Source organism: Nyctibius grandis, chromosome 14 (genome assembly GCF_013368605.1).
Source record: "Nyctibius grandis isolate bNycGra1 chromosome 14, bNycGra1.pri, whole genome shotgun sequence".
Lineage (NCBI taxonomy): Eukaryota > Metazoa > Chordata > Aves > Nyctibiiformes > Nyctibiidae > Nyctibius > Nyctibius grandis.
The window spans coordinates 12,883,189-12,901,267 of record NC_090671.1 but is presented as its reverse complement, the minus strand read 5'-3'; the positions used below and the strand labels follow the sequence as shown (position 1 = coordinate 12,901,267).

General features: G+C 54.0%; 1 protein-coding gene across 2 annotated transcripts; it reads right to left on the bottom strand.

Moving 5' to 3' along the window:
- Nucleotides 1-1,582: 1,582 nt before the first annotated feature.
- ABCB9 (ATP binding cassette subfamily B member 9) lies at nucleotides 1,583-16,533 on the bottom strand. Of its 2 annotated transcripts, XM_068412469.1 has the most exons (12): nucleotides 16,480-16,533; nucleotides 14,548-15,240; nucleotides 14,066-14,180; nucleotides 13,429-13,559; nucleotides 11,587-11,792; nucleotides 10,812-11,009; nucleotides 9,093-9,221; nucleotides 7,628-7,816; nucleotides 6,898-7,071; nucleotides 5,351-5,510; nucleotides 4,833-4,969; nucleotides 1,583-3,243 (listed from the first exon to the last, which is right to left on the bottom strand). In XM_068412469.1, the coding sequence occupies exons 2-12, from the start codon at nucleotides 15,158-15,160 to the stop codon at nucleotides 2,920-2,922; spliced, it is 2,376 nt and encodes a 791-aa protein (XP_068268570.1). In that variant the 5' UTR covers nucleotides 15,161-15,240; nucleotides 16,480-16,533; the 3' UTR covers nucleotides 1,583-2,919. The 2 variants fall into 2 exon arrangements, with proteins under 2 accessions (XP_068268570.1, XP_068268571.1); XM_068412470.1 differs by lacking the exon at nucleotides 6,898-7,071.
- Nucleotides 16,534-18,079: the final 1,546 nt, after the last annotated feature.

Below are 18,079 nucleotides of genomic sequence, written 5' to 3'. Positions count from 1 at the left end.
ACAAAATACTACAGTTCAGGGTTTCAGAGGGAACAGTGGTCTTGTTTCCAGGAGAATAGCCTGAAACACAGAGGCTGCCCACAGGCACCAAGGCCCAAGGGATAGGGCAGCTCCAGGAAGCAGCTCGTGTTCCAGCTCCGGAGCAATTCCCATGGCTGCACCAAGTTAAGCTCATCTTCACTGCCGGGCTTAGGCTAGCTGACTGGCATCTCTGACCCTGATTTTCACTTCAGAAAGAAGTCATAGTTGGAATGATTTTGAAAAGCAGGATTTTCTGTACAGTCATAGGTTTGTACTGGGCCGGCGGCAATGTCTGCATTAGATCAGTCCTGCTGGCTCCCCGGTGGGGTGTGGAGCTCCCACCAGGCTTCCAGGCCATAAGAAAACCCTCATGGCTTTAGCACACAGGCAGATCCACTTGTCACATGCCAACAGCACAATAAAAGGGCTTGTTCAAGCCACGAGATGCAAGGCTCAGTGGAAAAGTAGCCTTGAGTTATCTGGATGCAAAAGAGAGAATTCAGCACCTGTGGCAACGAACAAAGTCGGGCCCTGTTATCAGCTTGGACCGGTGCCACCGGCAGAGACAACCCGCCGTTTCCAATGTGCCACTTCAGTTAAAGCTGTTTGGACCCGACCTGGGAGTACAATGCCTGGATTATCATCACAACAGGCCTGGGAAGCGGGGCTCCCTTCCTAAAATTCACTGTAGTCTTTGCAATAAAACTAATCCGATCGTATCCTCCAATTCCCCTTTTTGCAGCACTGCCTGTGAGGGACACACACAATACGATCACATTCTCTTTTTGGGCATCTCGTGTACTAGTGAGCCTTGTCCTACGAGCACTTCTCAGGGTGAGTCGGCTTCCCTAGTTCCCAGGTAACCCAATTTTTTTTCCCCCAGTTTTTCAATTAAGCAGAAATTAATTCCACTTCTATGAACTCTGGCCACATTCTGCTCTCAGGTACTGATAAAAATGCAGAATTAATCACTTGCCTGCCAGCGCTGGGTGGAACCCCCAAGCTCTTCATACCCACAGTGCAAGTTTTCATCAAGTAGGAATGCATGGCCGTTTACTGAAGGGGTGAACTGAGGAGCTCAGAGCATGACAGAGGTTTCCTAAGTGGAGAGAGATAAGGCAAAAAGAGCTCTCGTTCTTCCGAGGCACAGATTTTTATCATATCACAAAAGCAAGCAGGTGAAAAGATTCCAGTCACGAAGCACTGTGCTTTGAGAACGGGTTAGACTGCCTGCCCTTTCGTGCGAGACTGACTACCAGATGGGATCCGGGATGCAAAAACTAGTTCTTAAACAGGTTATACCTACTGCTGTGGCTCACAGCCATGCATCAGATGCTTAAGTCTTTTACATACCTAATTCTGTGTAGGTTCTTCTTGTCATTCCCCACAAGGGAGCCAGAACATGTGCAGCGTGCAGCTGTGTTCAGCCATTATCTCAGATGAACATTACCTTGAAAACCCTGAATGCAAAAAACCACCCCCCTACATTGGGTCAATGTTGAGTGGCAGAGGTAGTATTTTATTTTTTGAGCATCCCTCCAAGGACACTAAAGAGTTTGTAAAACATCACTAAACGGAAAGAAAACATTGCCAACAACAAAAATGCAAACTGCCAAAAAGTAAAACACAGCAGCATTCAAATATCGGAAAACATGAGAGCTAAAGTGCTTGAGATAATTTCTTAACTATGCACAGTCTGAAGTCAATCATCTTCCCCGTATAAATGCTATTTCTCAACAGCACCTGCCTGGCTGCATAGGTTTCTTCACCAATCTATGGCAGGATAACACTACTAAGCCAGAGCCATTACCCAAAAGGGCTAGGAGCAACATATTTCTTTCTATCCCCTCATACTAAAAGTAAGTTAATAAATAATATTCAAAGAAACACATTTTAAAGTTCAGGCAGCTGAAGTCAGACTTCAAGGAAGGTGACTGTACCGATTTTACATGCAGTGAAGTCGCTAGCATGGCCTGAAGCTGAAAAAGCTTTGGTGGGCTTTATAAAGTGCTGTCTTTTAGTATTTTATGCCTGTCTTTAGTAGTGTTTTTTTCAAACCAGCACCGGGGTGGGAGTTTAAAAAATTCTGAAATAACAGACCAATTTTCCGTGGATGCTGGAGCCAGACAGACATTGCACAGTGCACACAAATCTATTAAAAAAAAAAACAAAAAAATCCAAACCAAAAAACCCCAAACCCCAGAACCTGACCCAATTATGGTAAAACTTTTCCTCCTTAAAAACAAACACCCACCAAGCACCAAGAGCAAATCTGAAAGCAACATCTGCCTCCTGGTCCCCTGGCTCGTTCCAGCAAGGGTGGTGACTACACGATACAAGCTCAGCAGCAATGGTTGTGAGCCTGAACCTGCAGGCACACAGTGCAAAACTCTCCTGGCGTTCAGCCCCGTGGGAGCCATCCAGTTCTCACCAAAGCCGACGGGAGCTCAGACTTCAGCAGACTTTGGACTGGCCCCGTAGACGGACAGCGGGAGCAGGACCTTGTTTTACAGTCACTGTTCTTCTATCCAGCCACAAAAGCCACCCCCTGAAATTCCCGAAGGGGTTTTCAATCTTCCCCTCCACGCATGCATTTAACATCCATTACAGTTAATAGCAGCTACACATGCATATCAATGGGAGAAAGGTCCCAGTCGAGAGGAATTACTGGTTGTAAGAAAAGAAACCCAGCAGAAACGCTGGGAATTGCTAAAGACCCAACTCCCTCAAATAAACCTGTTTCCCCGTTTAACCAGCGGCATCTGCCCGCCGGACATAAAGCAGGAAGCTCTATAGTGTGTGTTTGTGTGTGCACGGGTGCGCGAGGCGCGGGGCCAGCGGTGTTCTGCGGCACGACGGCCGTCTCAGCGTCCCAGCGAGCGCCGGCCCTCGCCGCTCTCACTTGTGAGCTGTGGTGGTGTAATCGTCCTGTGCCACGGCCTGCACAGCATGGCCTATCCGGAACTCTTCCTCCTTCGCCGAATCCCCCCGGGCTGTGGGTTGGCGACTGTCCGTGCCGCCCCCCTCCAGGCCCAGGATCTGTCTCTGCACCAGCTTGGAATAAAGGCCTCCTTCTTCCATGAGCTCCCTGTGCGAGCCCTGCTGTACCACGCGGCCCTTGTCCAGCACAATGATGTTGTGTGCCTTCTCCACAGTGCTCAGCCTGTGAGCTATGACAAGCACCGTGTGGTTCTGCAAGTCGCCGTAAATCGCCTGCTGAATCTGCGCAGAAGGAAAAGACATTAGTGCCCGAGGGAGGACACAGCCTCAAGCTTTGCCAGGGGAGGTTCAGGTTGGACATTAGGAAGCATTTCTTCTCAGCAAGGGTCATTAGCCATTGGAAGGGGCTGCCCAGGGAGGTGGTGGAGTCACCACCTCTGGATGTGTTTAAGAAAAGACTGGACATGGCACTTAGTGCCATGGCCTAGTTGACATGGTGGTGTCAGGGCAATGGTTGGACTCGATGATCCCAGAGGTCTCTTCCAACCTGATTGATTCTGTGATTCTGTGAGTGTCGCAGGACAACAGCTTTGTGGTCTGTGTTAAGAAACCTGTGATTTGCTCTCCTCTGGCTACGCAGAGGAAACGGGACTCCCTGCAGCGTTACCAGCACCAGCACGTCCATCCCAGCTCCCGGCTCTCGCTGTGCAGCCCAAAACACTGTCTCAGTCCAGCCAGCCCACAGGTGCGGTCTGCACGCAGGTCTGATCCTGCATGCTGGGTTCTTGTTAGAGCTGCGCCCCAAATTTGGAGGCCACGTGGTGTTGGCAAGGACTGCAGGAAGCCAGCACCTGGTAAATTCTTTACTCTTCCAGAGCACAGGCACAGGCTGCCCAGGGAGCTTGTGGAGTCTCCTCTGGAGATATTCAAAACCTGCCTGGACACGACCCTGTGCATCGTGCTCTGGGTGAACCTGCTTTGGCATGGGGTTGGACTAGATGATCTCCAGAGGTTCCTTCCGACCCCAACCAGTCTTTGATTCTGTGAAATGCAGCTGCTCAGAAGAGCAGGGCTATTTCCCGGGTGTATCAAGGCAAAGCCAGAGAGAGTTGTTTTCCAGCCAAGAGACAGATAACAGCTCTAAGGTCTAAAGGCAGGCAGGTGGCCACCAGGCACGTGTCACTGACACCCCTGGCTAGCCAAAACCAGCCCCTGGCTGGAATCAGATACCACACACATGGCTGAGGACCTGCAAGCCCACAAGCTGCTCCAAGGTCAGATGCTCACGCTGCCCCACACTGTGGACCAGCAGTGTTCGTCCTCCGGGACCGGGAGACACATCCTCACATCTCAACCTTGAACTAGCTTTCCCTCATATCATTAAACCAGTAAGGCCAAACTGCTAATGGTAGAGCTGTTTGGTTGTCACATCCCAGCCAGATAAACCAGCTCAGTTCCCAGAAAGCTCAGGGCCTTTCCTGCAAGCGTGGCTTCTTTGGTGCCTCAGCTGGGATTTTAGCTCGGGCAGTTCTACTCTCCCTGCTGCAGTATCATTTTTTAGGGTCTTCCTCTGTATTCTGTCCTAAAAGGCTGCACAGAGTTGCTGTATGCCAATTAACACTTTCTACATTTAAAAAAACGGCAGTGATCCCTGTCTCACCAGGTTTGTCAGGTGTTGGCTGCTGTGAGCACGGGATTATTCCCTTCTTGGTGGCTACAGCAGTGCTGGAAGCAAAGTCCTGCCCAGGAATTAGCATCTTACCCAGATCTCTGCACCACATCAAGACTAAGCTTGTCCACAGGCTGGAAATCAAAGCTACTTCCAAACCCAGACTGCCTCTTTGGCCCAAAGCCCTGAGTCACCTACTCACCGCATGCTCACTCTCTGCATCCAGTGCGCTCGTGGCTTCATCCAGGATTAGGATGGGGGGGGTTCGGATCAAAGCCCTGGCGATTGCCACTCTCTGCTTCTGGCCACCTGACAGCTGGGCTCCTTTTTCACCTGCCTCTGTTGGGTCAAGAGAAAGAGGAAAGTGTCAAAATAAAAATCAAGAGCTGCCATCAAGTTCCGCTCCCAGCCAACAGCATCGGGATGGTGTCAAGGTTTGAAGCAAAGACCAGGTAAATGCTTCTGCTTCTGCTCACTTGGCAGAGAAGTTTAAATGAGTTAAACATCCCTGAGGCTGCAGCCCTTCCCTCCAGTAGCAAGTTCTCCTGGGATGGGCTCAGAAATCCTGCAACAGCTCAGTCACCCCAAAAGGCAGCCAGGGGTGTCCCCGAGCTGCCACAGACTCGTGTCCGTCACTACCTGGCTGACTTTTCACCCAAGCGGAGAGGCTCCACCTTCCCTAGGCAACGCTTTCAAGTGCAAACGGAGGGATTTTGGTACCTGTCTGGTAGCCGTCTTGTAACTCCGTGATGAAGGCGTGTGCGTTGGCCTTCTGGGCAGCCTGAATGACCGACTCGAAGGAGGCTGAGGTTAAGCCGTAAGAAATATTATCTGCAATAGAGCGGGCAAACAGCACTGGCTCTTGGCTCACCAGGGAGATCTGCAGAAAGGAAGGGAAGAGCAGGCGGTCGGGAGCAGAAGATGCGCTGGCTGGCATCTTGGATCATCGGCGTTTGTTGCTGCTGGGTAAGAACTCAAGTGGGCAAAGTCCCACCATTAAACCAAGATAGTTCCTCAGTGTGAGCTTCCAGCAAGGACACTAACAACAGCGGCAGTCCCAACCCAGTTTGCATCGCCTGCTGGGAAGCTGTTTCGTAGGAAAGAAAACCGGTGCAATGCTGGTACGTTGGCATCTGGGATGGGATTCCCCCTCCAAGACCTTGCTGTGGTTTTGCTCCAGACCTGTTATTCCCATCACTGGTTGCTCTTCCCAGTATGGGAAACCAGTTGCTGGGACTAGACAGGCTGGACAGACCCTCTCCCAGGGCCTTGCTGATTTTCTGTTCAAGGCCAGTAATCACGCTCAGGCCACATGAACGAGCCCTCCTGCATCTTTTAATCCAAAATTAGCAAGTTAGGGACGTAGCTGCTGCAATTCCTTAATTGCTTAGCAACAGCCTCCCTGTCCTACCTCACAGCCATTGTTGCTCACTCTCGCATTCAGCCTTCTTTGTCAAACACTCGAGATGAAATAAATTGGACGCTCCAAATTATTGCTCAGAACTGGGCACGAAGAGAGCCAGCGGGACATGGTCATATTTTAATTGCTTTCTCCCCAAGCTCCTAACGCCACACCAGGCTTTCTGAACGGAAAGCCTAGCTTGGCTTTTAATTTTCGCTCAGTACGGGCAGGGAATGTAAATTAGTCACACTGACTTTGGCTTTCCAGCCTGGCCCTGATCAATTGTTTTCAAGTTTTCCTGCTGACTGGTGAGGCCATTTGCTCTGGGGGCGAACAAAGGCGGCAGTTACTTGCAGAGGAGATGAAGGCTGATCTGTGCTGACACACAGATGAGAGCCAAGGGGCCCGGACCCCTCTCCTAGGCAAACCACCCAGCCTCTCTGGTGCTCCAGCTGCTGCCAGGATCCCGAGAGGTTTAACTCCCCATTAGCTGAGAATTACTTTAAGATCTTAAGGTAGAAAGGGCTGGAGGAATGCAAAACTCTTTTTCCAAAGCCAATTTAGATTATAATTAATCCAACAACCAAAAACATATTTCTACTGCGTTGGCTAAAAAATAAAAACCAAAACACGTTTTGTGTTCTGTTTTTGGAAGTCTTCCCCCTCCCCATGAAACCACTCTCCATCCCTTTCCCTCCCACTCCCACAAATTATCTGAATTCATTTCCTGGACCACCTCCAGCCTCCAGCTTTCTGGACATTTCAGAAGTTGCCAGATCAAATCCAAAGTAACATGCAGCACTACCATCCATCCCCTCTGATCACGGCAGGCGATAGCTAGAATACACGTATCAGTCTCTCGTACCACTGAGTGCAGGTACTTGTGATCGTACATGTTAATGGGACGCCCGTCCAGCAGCACCTGCCCATCTTGCAGAGGGTAAAAGTTCTCCAGGATGTTGACACAGGAGCTCTTCCCACTCCCCGAAGGACCCACCAGCGCTGTCACTTTCCCGGGGTGCAGGGTGAAGGACACATTCTGCAATATGGATGGGAGAGCACGCTCAGGTCCTGGCTTCTCCCAGGGTCCCGGGGCAGCAGCTCGGGCACTACGCAAGAAAGTAGCTGAAATCTGGCCATGGTGACCCTCCACCTTGGTGACGTGCCACATCAGCCATCTCTCCTGGCTCTGAGGAAGCAAGAAGCCTCCAAAATTGCTTCAAATTTGCCTGCTGATGTAGCAGGACTTCTAAAAACTGCAAAGCAAACTAACCTCTTTGCTGCCTCCCCCTGCCTCATGACCCCAGCCCCTCCATGGAAACAGTCTGAGACAGCCTGGCACAAAGCCCTGTACCATGCTGACGTGTTTAATGCCTGAGCGGGGAACAAGGGTTTTATTAATAAATCTCATTCCTTGTAAGGAAGGCCGGCCCTAAACACCCGCTGTTCCCTATAATCTGTTTTCCAGCCTGCCCTTACGCATCTCCAAAAGGGCGGCTGACATTTCCCGCGGGCTGGGGATCGGTTATTGCCGTGACAGAGACGCAGCGCGTGGTGCCTCGTGGTGGGGAGCGCCCTGCACCCGCGGGGCTCACCTGCAGGACCTGCGTTGCAGAGCGAGTGCGGTAGGAAAACGTCACGTTTCTGAACTCCACTTTCCCGTCCACGTGGTCTGGGGCCAGGGACCCGTCGTTCACCATCGTTGGCTTGCGGTCGATGAACTCGAACACCTTCTCGGCAGCTCCCACTCCCTGCATCAGGCCGCTGTAGACGGAGCCGATGGACTGGAAGGGAAGAGGCAATGGTGAGACCCTCCCATGCTTTGGAAAAGTCAGCCAGTGCCACTCGTAAGGAGAATGGTTGAAGCATTCCCAAGTCTTCTATCATCTGATGTTAACTACAGACATCAGACATGGGAAAAGAACGCTCCTCCCCCTCTGCAGGGTATGGAGGGGATATATGGACGTATCCAGGGAAAGGGCATCTAAGGGGGTTTTGTGCATGGGTAGACCCAGAGGGGAACAGGAGAAGGAAACACATGGATTGGGAAGCAAAGACGTGCACCAGGAGATACATGACCCAAACTTCCAACAAAATCCTCCACTCATCTCTCTTTGCTCAAGACCAGCAGGTCCCCAACCCAATGGTTGAACAGAGTCCACATACAGCAGCACATCACACCAGCCCTCGAGGGCGGCTGGCTCATTCCCTAGCGCACGTCTCTCAAATGCAGAGCAGCTCCAGGCTGGACCTTTCTACGCAACCATTTGGCAGCTGATACGGCCGTTCCCTGCAGGGTTACGGTCCTAGTGGCTTTACCCCTGCGCTTTCCCAACCACAACTGCTGCACACTGACACCGGCTTCCCTGGAATAAACTCCCATCACGTCACCTCTATTCAATATTAAGTCCAGAGTTGCAGAACAGCTTGTACTGCAACTGCCTCTCCCATCAGGAGGGAAAAAACCCTCCAAACTGCTGCGCAAAGGCTGAAGCGCTGCCGAAACCACTCCTGGCTGCAAGGAAACCTCAACTTGATCATTTCTGCCTCGATTAGCCAAGCTTACACCTTTGCAAGGGAAAGGCAGCCCTGGGTGGGCTCTACCATCCCACCCACAATCCCATGTCGCTAACGCGCTGCCAACGCAGCAGCTTGCAGCCTTTTCCAGAGGAAAAAAAAAGAAAAAGGAATATAATTAAGTTTTTAATGAAGCCTGAAATTTAACGGGCAGCTTTGTAATCCCTGCATCCTTCATGCCAGGAAACGTACTTGGGAGGCAGCCGGGGCTCTGCCCTTCAGTGGGGCCAGCCTGATCCCTTTGGTCCTGGTAGCCTTTCCGGGGGACAAGCTGCTTCGGGAACGTTCAGGTTATGAGACCACAGCAGGAGGGGAGCGGGGAGCTGAGGGGAGAACAGCCCACCGGTGGGCAAAGCCACAGCGCCAAGGAAATGCATCGCAGGGAGGTCAACCCTGGGTCTAGCCCTGCGACTGCTCTGGGATCTTCTAGAAGATAAACATTATCTCAATATGGGGTAGCCCAGAGCGATAAAACAGACTCACCTCCATGCAGTCTCCTAAGACGAACTCGTAAATGATGAAGGATATGAGGTTTCCGCTTGTCATTTGCCCTGAGATCACGAGGTGCCCACCATAGTACAGGATGCTGACCTGGACCACCAGGAGGGTCAGCTGAAAGCAAGCAAACACCCCAGATTAGCAAGGACAGCTGCATTTTGGTGCCTTTGTAATCACTCACACAAGAGCCCACAAGCTGTGCACTGACGTTTATACTCTGAGCCCCGAACTGAGCAGCCCTGGCAGCGCACAGCTGACAGCCCTAGCAGCGAGCACAGGTATGAGAAGGAAAAAGCAGCTCAAGTTTATGGGCTGATTTAAGGAGCTGGGCTGGGGTCTTCCAACAAAGCAGAAGTCCAGAAGGGCAACAGCCAAAGAGGGAGAATTTATCTGAAATAATGGAGCATCTCGTGAACTTCTCTCTTGGACTGACATCCTCAAGCGTAATAATCTACGCTCAAATTATCCAACACGTGCAGTCACCTCACCACTAAAACAAACTTTCTGTTATACGAGTGTGACACATTTTAATTTAGAGCACAAAATCAAGCCAAGAGTTAATGCAAAAAATCCTCCTTGCACGTACAAGTCCCTGAAGCATAACCTCAGCTCGTGCCTGAAATCAGTGCGGGGGGTACCACCTACTCTAGGAAGGAGACAGATCAGCTCTGATCTGACGAGTACCAGCCCCTGCCTTTATTCAGCTGATTTTCTTCCATGCTGCCTGGGTGCTCAGAAGAGCAGCGATGCCCTGGTGCTCTGTGCGATGTTTGCGGGACAGGCTGTAAATTCACACAGGCAAAAATACTGGGGAAAAAAATTCTTCTATTGCTTTACCACAATCTGACTTTAAGATCCTGCATTCCGTCTGAGAAAGACTCTACCAGGGCTGTGCTAAATCCATCGGCTTCTTCCTACATGAGCCCTGTGGGGGCAGTTTTCGAGGGTTTTTGCCTCCTTTGACTCGGTGGGATCTGTGCTGAGCCAGTCCACACTCCGGCTTCACCTGGGAGCCCAGGAACAAGGCTAAAAATGCTCCCATTTTGCTTCCAGACCTGGGAAGCCATAAAGTCCCGCGGCTGCACGAGGGCACCATGACTCACAAACCCTTCACCACAGGCTACTTAGATCCTTGAATGCGCAGAGATAAGGGCAGCCCCACGTGAGGGTTTTGCACAGCCTTAATCAGCCGATGCAGAAGTCCCAAACCATCTGGTCTTGAATGATGAAAAAGCATTTTGCAAAAAAAAACCCCAAAAAAAACCCTAAAAACCAAACCCCAGCAGCCTCCCCCTGCCACCACCCACACGCAGAAAAATCTCAGTTTGTGAGCAGAAGCTCAACCAACGCCACAGCTGGTTCCCAGCCAGAGCCCCGGAGATGAGCTGGCACAGGCACACAATGCAGCAACGCAGCAGCACGGGGTTTTCCACGACCTTGAGTGGTTATCAATTATATTCTTATTTGCGAGAGAAAACAGATCATTCAGTGGCATGATGCAGCGCTGCCCTAAAGGCGAATGGAATATATTCTTTGATGAGTGAAAAAAAAATAATAATCAAGAGACAGAGGATTAGTGGCAGTGGACATCAAGGTGGGGTTCAGCCCGCAAAGCTCCCTGGAAGCGGAGGAGAAGCGCATGCATCGTGTCACATGCGTTTTGGGATGCGAAGCAACGTCCCCTGCCCATCCCTAGCCACCTACCCCGCTGGACCAGACATAGTAGGTGTAAGCCATGGCCTCCCGCTTGTTGAGCCTGTACACCTGCTGCAGCTTCTGCCAGTACACGTTGGCCTCCACCTCCTCGTTGGCAAAGCTGCGGACGGTCTTCATGGCAGAGATGGTCTCCTCGGCGGTGTTGTTGGCCTTGGCCAGGGCGTTCTGCACATCCTTGGAGAGCTTCTGCAAGGAGCAGGGGGAGGCAGAGGGGGCTCAGCGGGTGCCGGGCTGCCCGTGGCACCTCTCCCTGCACGCCCCGGCCTCTGCCGGGCTCGGGAAGAGAAGGCACGGTGACATTTTCCAAGGCCATGTACAACAAGGTTGAGCACTGGGATATGTCCCACACCTCAGGACAGCCTGGGCTGCTGTGCCAGGAGGACAATGGGTTTGTTGTGCTGTCCCCGAGGAGGGGAGCAGCAGTGCAGGACTCACATGGTCCATGGGACATGGTATGAGCCACAGGGGAGGACAGACTGCACGAGGACAGGCAGGTGCATACGGGACATCCCACAGCCAAGCTACCTCTCCTGTCAGACCCGAGATGCTTCTACTCCTGAACTTGAAGCAAGGTAAGAGCCAGGGCTATGCTTGTCTGCCCATATAGGTTTAATGCCACCTTCTTGCCCCCGCTGCTGGCAGCAAAGCACTCGAGCATCGGTCCCACCAGCTCCAAGGCTACCCACAATCTCCACAATGGCTTCACGAGGGGAACAGCCCAGCATTGCAGCACACCATGGCCATGCCAGCTGCTCCTGCCTACCTTGTAGTACTTCCCGTAGACATCAGACACCAGCATGATGATGGGGAAGCCCATGAAGGTGACGAGTGAGAGCTTCCAAGAGAGGCTGAACATGAAGAAGATCACCCCTGTGGCCTTCACCATGTTGCGCAGGAAGATGTTGATGTTCTGGGAGACCAGGTCGCTCACAATGGTCGTGTCCGATGTCAGGCGGGAGATGACGTCCCCTGCAGCAACAAGGGGTTGGGGAAGGGGAGAGCGGGGACACGTCACTGCCTCACTGTGTCCTGTGCCCGGGGCCAGATGGAGCTCCCCATTCAACCCAGCCCCTCACTGGGCGGCATGGAAGGGGGGGTGACTCTCCACCGCTGCGGATGCAAAGCAAACTAGAGGAGCAAAATTACTGCATGCATGAGGGACATGAAATGCATCTGAAGGCATGAGCTACGTCCCTGGGTCACCAAGGATGTCTGCAGGGGACTGCAGCAGCACCCTACACCAGAGGGCACCCCTTGGGCACGCAGACAGGCAGCGGGCGTGTGGGTGGAGCATTTGCTGGGCTGCTGAATGCTCCTCCAGAGCTGTCAACTCAGCCCTGAGTTCATTTCTAAATGACTCCAGGAGCCCTCCAGGAGCTCGACAGGGACCGCTGGCCCCTCTCCCTGCTGTCCTGGCAGCACCAGCTGCGGCCGGGCACAGCACGCCCTGCGGAGCACGAGGCGGCTTTGGAGAGGGCTGTTTGGGTTTAGCCATGGGCCCCTCAGCCCTGGGAGCTGACCCAAGTGACCCTGGGGACATGGGTCCAGCTACTAAGGGGCGAAGGTCCTGCGGTGCCCTTTGGTGGAGCTGAACATTACAGCCAGCAAACATCACCCCGAATTCCTAAACATTCGTCCCGTGTTTGAGTCCAGCTGAATCCCCACGCTTTTGTGTAAGTCCAGGGTTACCCGTATCCCACTTACAATAACATCTCTGGTGTCCTCAGCTACCAGGGCACTGTGCAGCGATTGCTAAATACGGCAACAGCCTCAAAACTAAAAATACCGCTGAGAAGAAATGAAATGTGGGAAAAGTTATAGAATCATATAATAGAATGGTTTGGGTTGGAAGGGACCTTAAAGATCATCCAGTTCCAACCCCCTGCCGTGGGCAGGGACACCTTCCACTAGACCAGGTTGCTCCAAGCCCCATCCAACCTGGCCTTGAACACTGCCAGGGAGGGGGCAGCCACAGCTTCTCTGGGCAACCTGGACCAGTGTCTCACCACCCTCACAGGAAAGAATTTCTTCCTAATATCTAGTCTAAATCTCCCCTCTTTCAGTTTAAAACTGTTACCCCTCATCCTATCACTACACGCCCTTGTAAAAAGTCCCTCTCCAGCTTTCCTGTAGGCCCCCTAAAGTTACAGCAGGCTGGGACCCCACCAGAGCAGCACATTCCAGGACAGGACTGAAATGCAAGCAGGGAAAGCCACAAGCACGCCCAGCAAGCTTCACACATCCCAGGTTTCCCCTGCCTGGAGCAGAGCTGGAGAGTGACTGACCAGCAGGCACTGACGGGAGGAGGAAAGCGGGTGTTTTGGGGATGACCGGAGATGAACACATCAGCCTCGGGGCTACTGGATGTCAAGGCTGATGGGTGGCAATGGGACATCCCCAGGACGCTGGACAACCTTGTCCCAGCCCCACAGTGGGAGGCACCCAAAAGGGAAGAGCTTTCTGCCGCTGTTTCTAAACACGAGCACTTGGGTGCCGTCTCGAGCTGCCCCCAATCTGCTACGTGCTGGTAGGGCAAAGCGAGGGGAAAAAATTACCAGGATGGGATAGAGGGGTTAGAACAAATCCGGGGGAAAGAGGAACCAACCTGTGCGATTCTCATCAAAGAAACTCATCTCCTGAGACACCAGCGACCTGAAGAGGCAGTTGCGAAGGCGAATGTTCAACCTTGCGAATATGAGCGTAAAAACGCCGCCCCGGATACCTGCGGCAAATGAGCTAATTGCAGATAAGAAACGTTATAGACCAATGGACACGAAACCCGCTCCTCAGCAACACAAACACCCTGATGCCCGGGTCAAGGGCTTGGGCAATGCTGTGCTGGTACCGCTTTCCGCCCCGGGATGCGACGGCTAATCCAGCCCACGCCTCCTCTGGGCACTGCCAGCACAGGGACAGCAGGTCCTAACCCTGGCAGTGACAAGCTTCGGGAGGGGACGCAGCGCTGCCAGGACAGTGTTCCCTGGGGATCCCGTTCCCTGTGTCTGCTCCTGCTCCCCCACCACCAGCAGATGGACATGGAGGGCTACGCAACGGCCTTGTGACTGCCACCACGGCCTCTCTGCGCTGTGACAACACAGAGAAATCAAAGCACATCCCTGGGGTCTGGCAGGGACCCGGCGGAGTGGCTGCAGGTGAGACAGTCCGTGCCCACCACCACCATGAGCTCCTGCGGGGAAATCCCAAACCTCCTCGTCAGGGCCAAAAGCAGCCCCCGCGATTACCTTCCTATGGCCAGCAGCGACATGACCAGCACCGCCGTGGAGAAGCGGTCCATGCTTTTCTGCACCACGATACCGTCGATGGCCAGCCCCGTGTAGTAGGGCAGGAAGGTCTCTCCTGCCAGACAAGCACAGGACAAGGGGTTTCAGCCCCACCACGAGGGATCAGCACGGGACCTGTATTTCCAACTGCGATGGCCTGTGGACAACCCCATCCCCACCACCGAGATACTCGGCCATCGCATGAGCTGGGTCAGGAGGTGCAGCCCTTAGCGGCATGTGGGGATGTTTAATTTCCCCATGTATTTTATACCCTATTGTATTTTTTTTTCCCCATTGCATTTTTCACCCAGCCCATGCAGGACATGCCACCCAGCACCCCCAAAAAAGCGAGCCTGGGATGCTGCCACATCCCCACCAGCATGGCTCCTTCGCTCCCGGTGAGGATGGGAGCACATCGCAGCCCCCCCAGTCCCTTCGCTCACCCAGTGCAGCCACGAGGAGGAAGAAGGAGGCAATGCCCAGGAAGATGGCATCAGGCTTGGTGTAGGACAGCAGCTTATGGATGGTGGGACCCGCCGCCTCCTCCCGCTTATCCCGCAGGGCGCCGCCATCACAGCTCTCCTCCGCCTCGGCGCGGGACTCAGAGCCAGGCCCCAGCGCCTCGCGGGAGGAGGTGACACAGGCCAGCAGCTGCCACAACCCAAAGGTGGCCACCAGCGCCACATAGGTCCAGGCAAAGAGCCCCCAAAACCAGGGGTCCCTGATGGTCCTCCGCACCTCCGAGTAGAGCAGCAGCTTCACCATCATGTAGATACCCATGAGGAGGCAGATGACGGCGATGAAGGTCCGTGATGCCCTGAGGCGCCGGGGGCCGTAGGCCGTGTTGGTGGCCACCCCAATGGCGGCCCCCAGCAGCACACAGCTGCGGTACAGGCAGCCCCCCCAGATGTCCAGCAGCGAGTTGAAGATGTTGAAGTGCTGCAGGTCCTGCAGGACATCCCGGCCACTCCGGCCGTGGGCGTAGAGCAGCGTGGTGACCACCACATCGGCCCCGCTGAGCGCCAGCGTGCTGGCCACCGCCTTCCAGGCGCGCATCCTCGCCGCTGGGCTGGGGTGTCACCGAGGCAGTGGGGGATAGCCCTAGAACGGGGAGGACGTGGTCATGTCGGCCTCTGCTGTGGGGCGAGAAGAATGGGATGGGGTTGTTATCTGCCCGTGGTGGTGGGAAAAGGGAAGCAGGATGGGGGGACAACCGTGCAGCCCCCCAGCAGCCCGTCCTGACCCTAGACACCACTATCTGCTCCTTCCTCCTGCGTACGCTCCAAGATATTTCATGAAATGAGAAGCACGACTGAAGACAAACTTCCCTCCCAGAAGCCTGCACCCATCCTGAACCCCACAGCCAAAAGCTTCACGTCTTGGGGGGAAACTTCATCCCCGCTTGTTGCGGTGGCTGCGGGGCCATGAGGTCCCCAGAACAAATCCTAGGTACAGCAGCCTGTCACACCTTGCTGTCCCCAGCCCTCTTGGATATTAATTTGGGGTAACGCACTAAACCTGCTGTGCTGCCAGCGTGCAATTCAGCAACACAACAAAAATCCCAAGAGCAAATTAAAAGGGGGCTGGAAATCCACAGCCGTGTCCCGTGGGAGAGGGAGGCTCCGGGGCAGGACGCTGCCCTCGCTGCTGCCCGTGGGGCTGAGTGGCAGCAGCGATGGTGGGGCTGGACGTGAATTGACACAGAAAAGGGTGAAAAGCTCGACTGACATTAAACTGAGCGAGCTGCTCACCTGCTCCTGCGCCGTGCCCAGAGGTGCCGGGTGTCGGGAGGTACCCGAGCCTCAGATTTGTGCTGAGGCACGGCACGAAGGATGCCGTGGGCCGGCCACGCTCCGGCCTGCGTGACCGCAGCCACCTCCGCAGCCACCCAGAAGCAAACCAGTGGGAAAAGGGCAGCCCTTGGCACCGGCCAAGCTGTGCCTTTGGCCGAGAGCAGCTCGGCGGTGGGGCAGGCGGGTTAAAAAGCTAAAAAAGCGGAGGAAAACAGGGCAGAGGCTGCGATCTGGGGAAGAAAAGGGGTTTATGGGGTGGGTGGGGATGAAGGCAAAGCAGAGCAGCGGTGCCAGGGAGGGGCTGGACACGCTTCCCAGGGTGCAAAGCTGCGCGGATCCGGCATGGAGGAGAAGGAGGAGGAGGAGAAGGAGCCCTGCCACCCGCAAAGGTGTCCCCAGCTACGAAGCAGCAGCTGCCGAAGCTCCCCAGCCTCCCCCCGGTACACGACGCTCCTCCCGGGCAGGGCAGGGCCGTGCCCGCCGTAGCAAGGGGAGGGGGAACACCCCATTTTCCCCCGTTTGCAGACCGAAGACAACGCACTCCCGACCCACCCGGACCGGGGCGGGGCTGGGGGATCTTACCGGCGGCGGAAGCAGCGGCGGGGATCGGCCCGGTCCTGCCCGACGGCGGCGGCGCGTCCCGGGAACAAGGTCGGCGGGGTGGGCGTGGCTTATGAAGTGACCCCGCCCCCTCCCGTGGCCACGCCCCCTCGCTGCGGCGCCGGCCCGGCCCCGCCCGCGGTTTAACCGGGGACGGCGGTAACGGGGGACCCGGCCCCCCGTTACCGCCCTGGCTAAACCCTGCACCGACGCAGCCCCAGGGTTTTCCCCACCTTTGAAAGGGTTTGGTGGGTTTTTTTTTGCAAAAATATATATATTTTAAAAATTTTTTGATATTATTTTATGGTTTTATTTAATTTCTGCAGCAGAGGGGGGATAAACACAACACACGACTTGGCTTTAAAAACAACCAGGACAAAGGGCTCAACATCGCTTTTTAAATTAACTCCTAAATAGGGGCTCGACAGGGCTTTAAATTAACCCCTAAATAGGGGCTCAATGGGGCTTTAAATTAACCCCTAAATAGGGGCTCAACGGGGCTTTAAATTAACTCCTAACACACGGCAAATTCAGTTTCAATAAATCCAGCTCATAAATTATTTTTCCCCTGCAAGTCCCCGCGCCAGCTCCAGAGGGATGGCAGTGCTCAGGCTCTTCCCTGGCTGGCATCTGTGCATCCAGCTGGGCTATACAGGTGACAGAGGGGCTGGGTGGTGTCACTACAGCAAAGTTTCCCTGTATTTTTGGAGTGCTGGATTTTAAAACACCCCTATAACCCTCGGCAGAGTAAGAACAGACTCCAGGACTCCTGGAGTTCCCTTCATTTCTGGAGAGAACAGAATGTTAGAAAGGAAAAAATCATTTTTCTTTGCCTGGATAACCAAAAATAAAAATATAGTGTTCTATTGTCAATTTTATTTCTGCTAATTAGTGCTTAGAACTAAAAAAAGCTCACTTCAAGCCATTCCCACGTGCACCGGGAATGCAGTCAGACCTGGCGTGACCCTTCCTAGTTTGGGTGGACAGTTTTAAGCTGTAGGAAACAAATCGCAACGCGGCTAAGCTGGGCCTAGTCTCTGACTCTCTTCTAACCTGCACCCAGGTCACCCCCCGGCCTTGGATGCAGGTACTCCCAAAGGGGCAGTTTCCACGCCGTTGCCAAGGTGGAGCTTTTTTGGCAAAACCGAGCCTCTCGCTGCCAAAGCATAAATGAGGATGGTGCCACTTCCCTTGGTCAGAGGGATGGTCCGAGGGCAGATCTGGACTGGGAAGGACTGGACAGACACCCTTGTCTGAACCTTCCCCTTCCTTTCTCCCCAGGACAGAGCACGTCTGTGCCCTGGACTCCCACACAGCTGGGCCACAAACCTCGGGGACAGCTCGTGCCACTGTCCCCGGCCCCGCGGGACCCCTGAAAAAGCCCCAGAGGCTAACTGGTTTTCTTCACGCCAGACACAGTCTGCTCAGGTGGCAGGACCGTCTCGATCTGAAACGACACAAACTGGCCCTTCTTCAGCTTCTTCAGGGAGCTGGCAGCGTTGCTCCCAAACACGTTGTCCTCCACTTTGAAGGCAAGAGAGGGCAGGCCCCGACTTTTCCTTTTCACGCTCTTCCGCTCCCG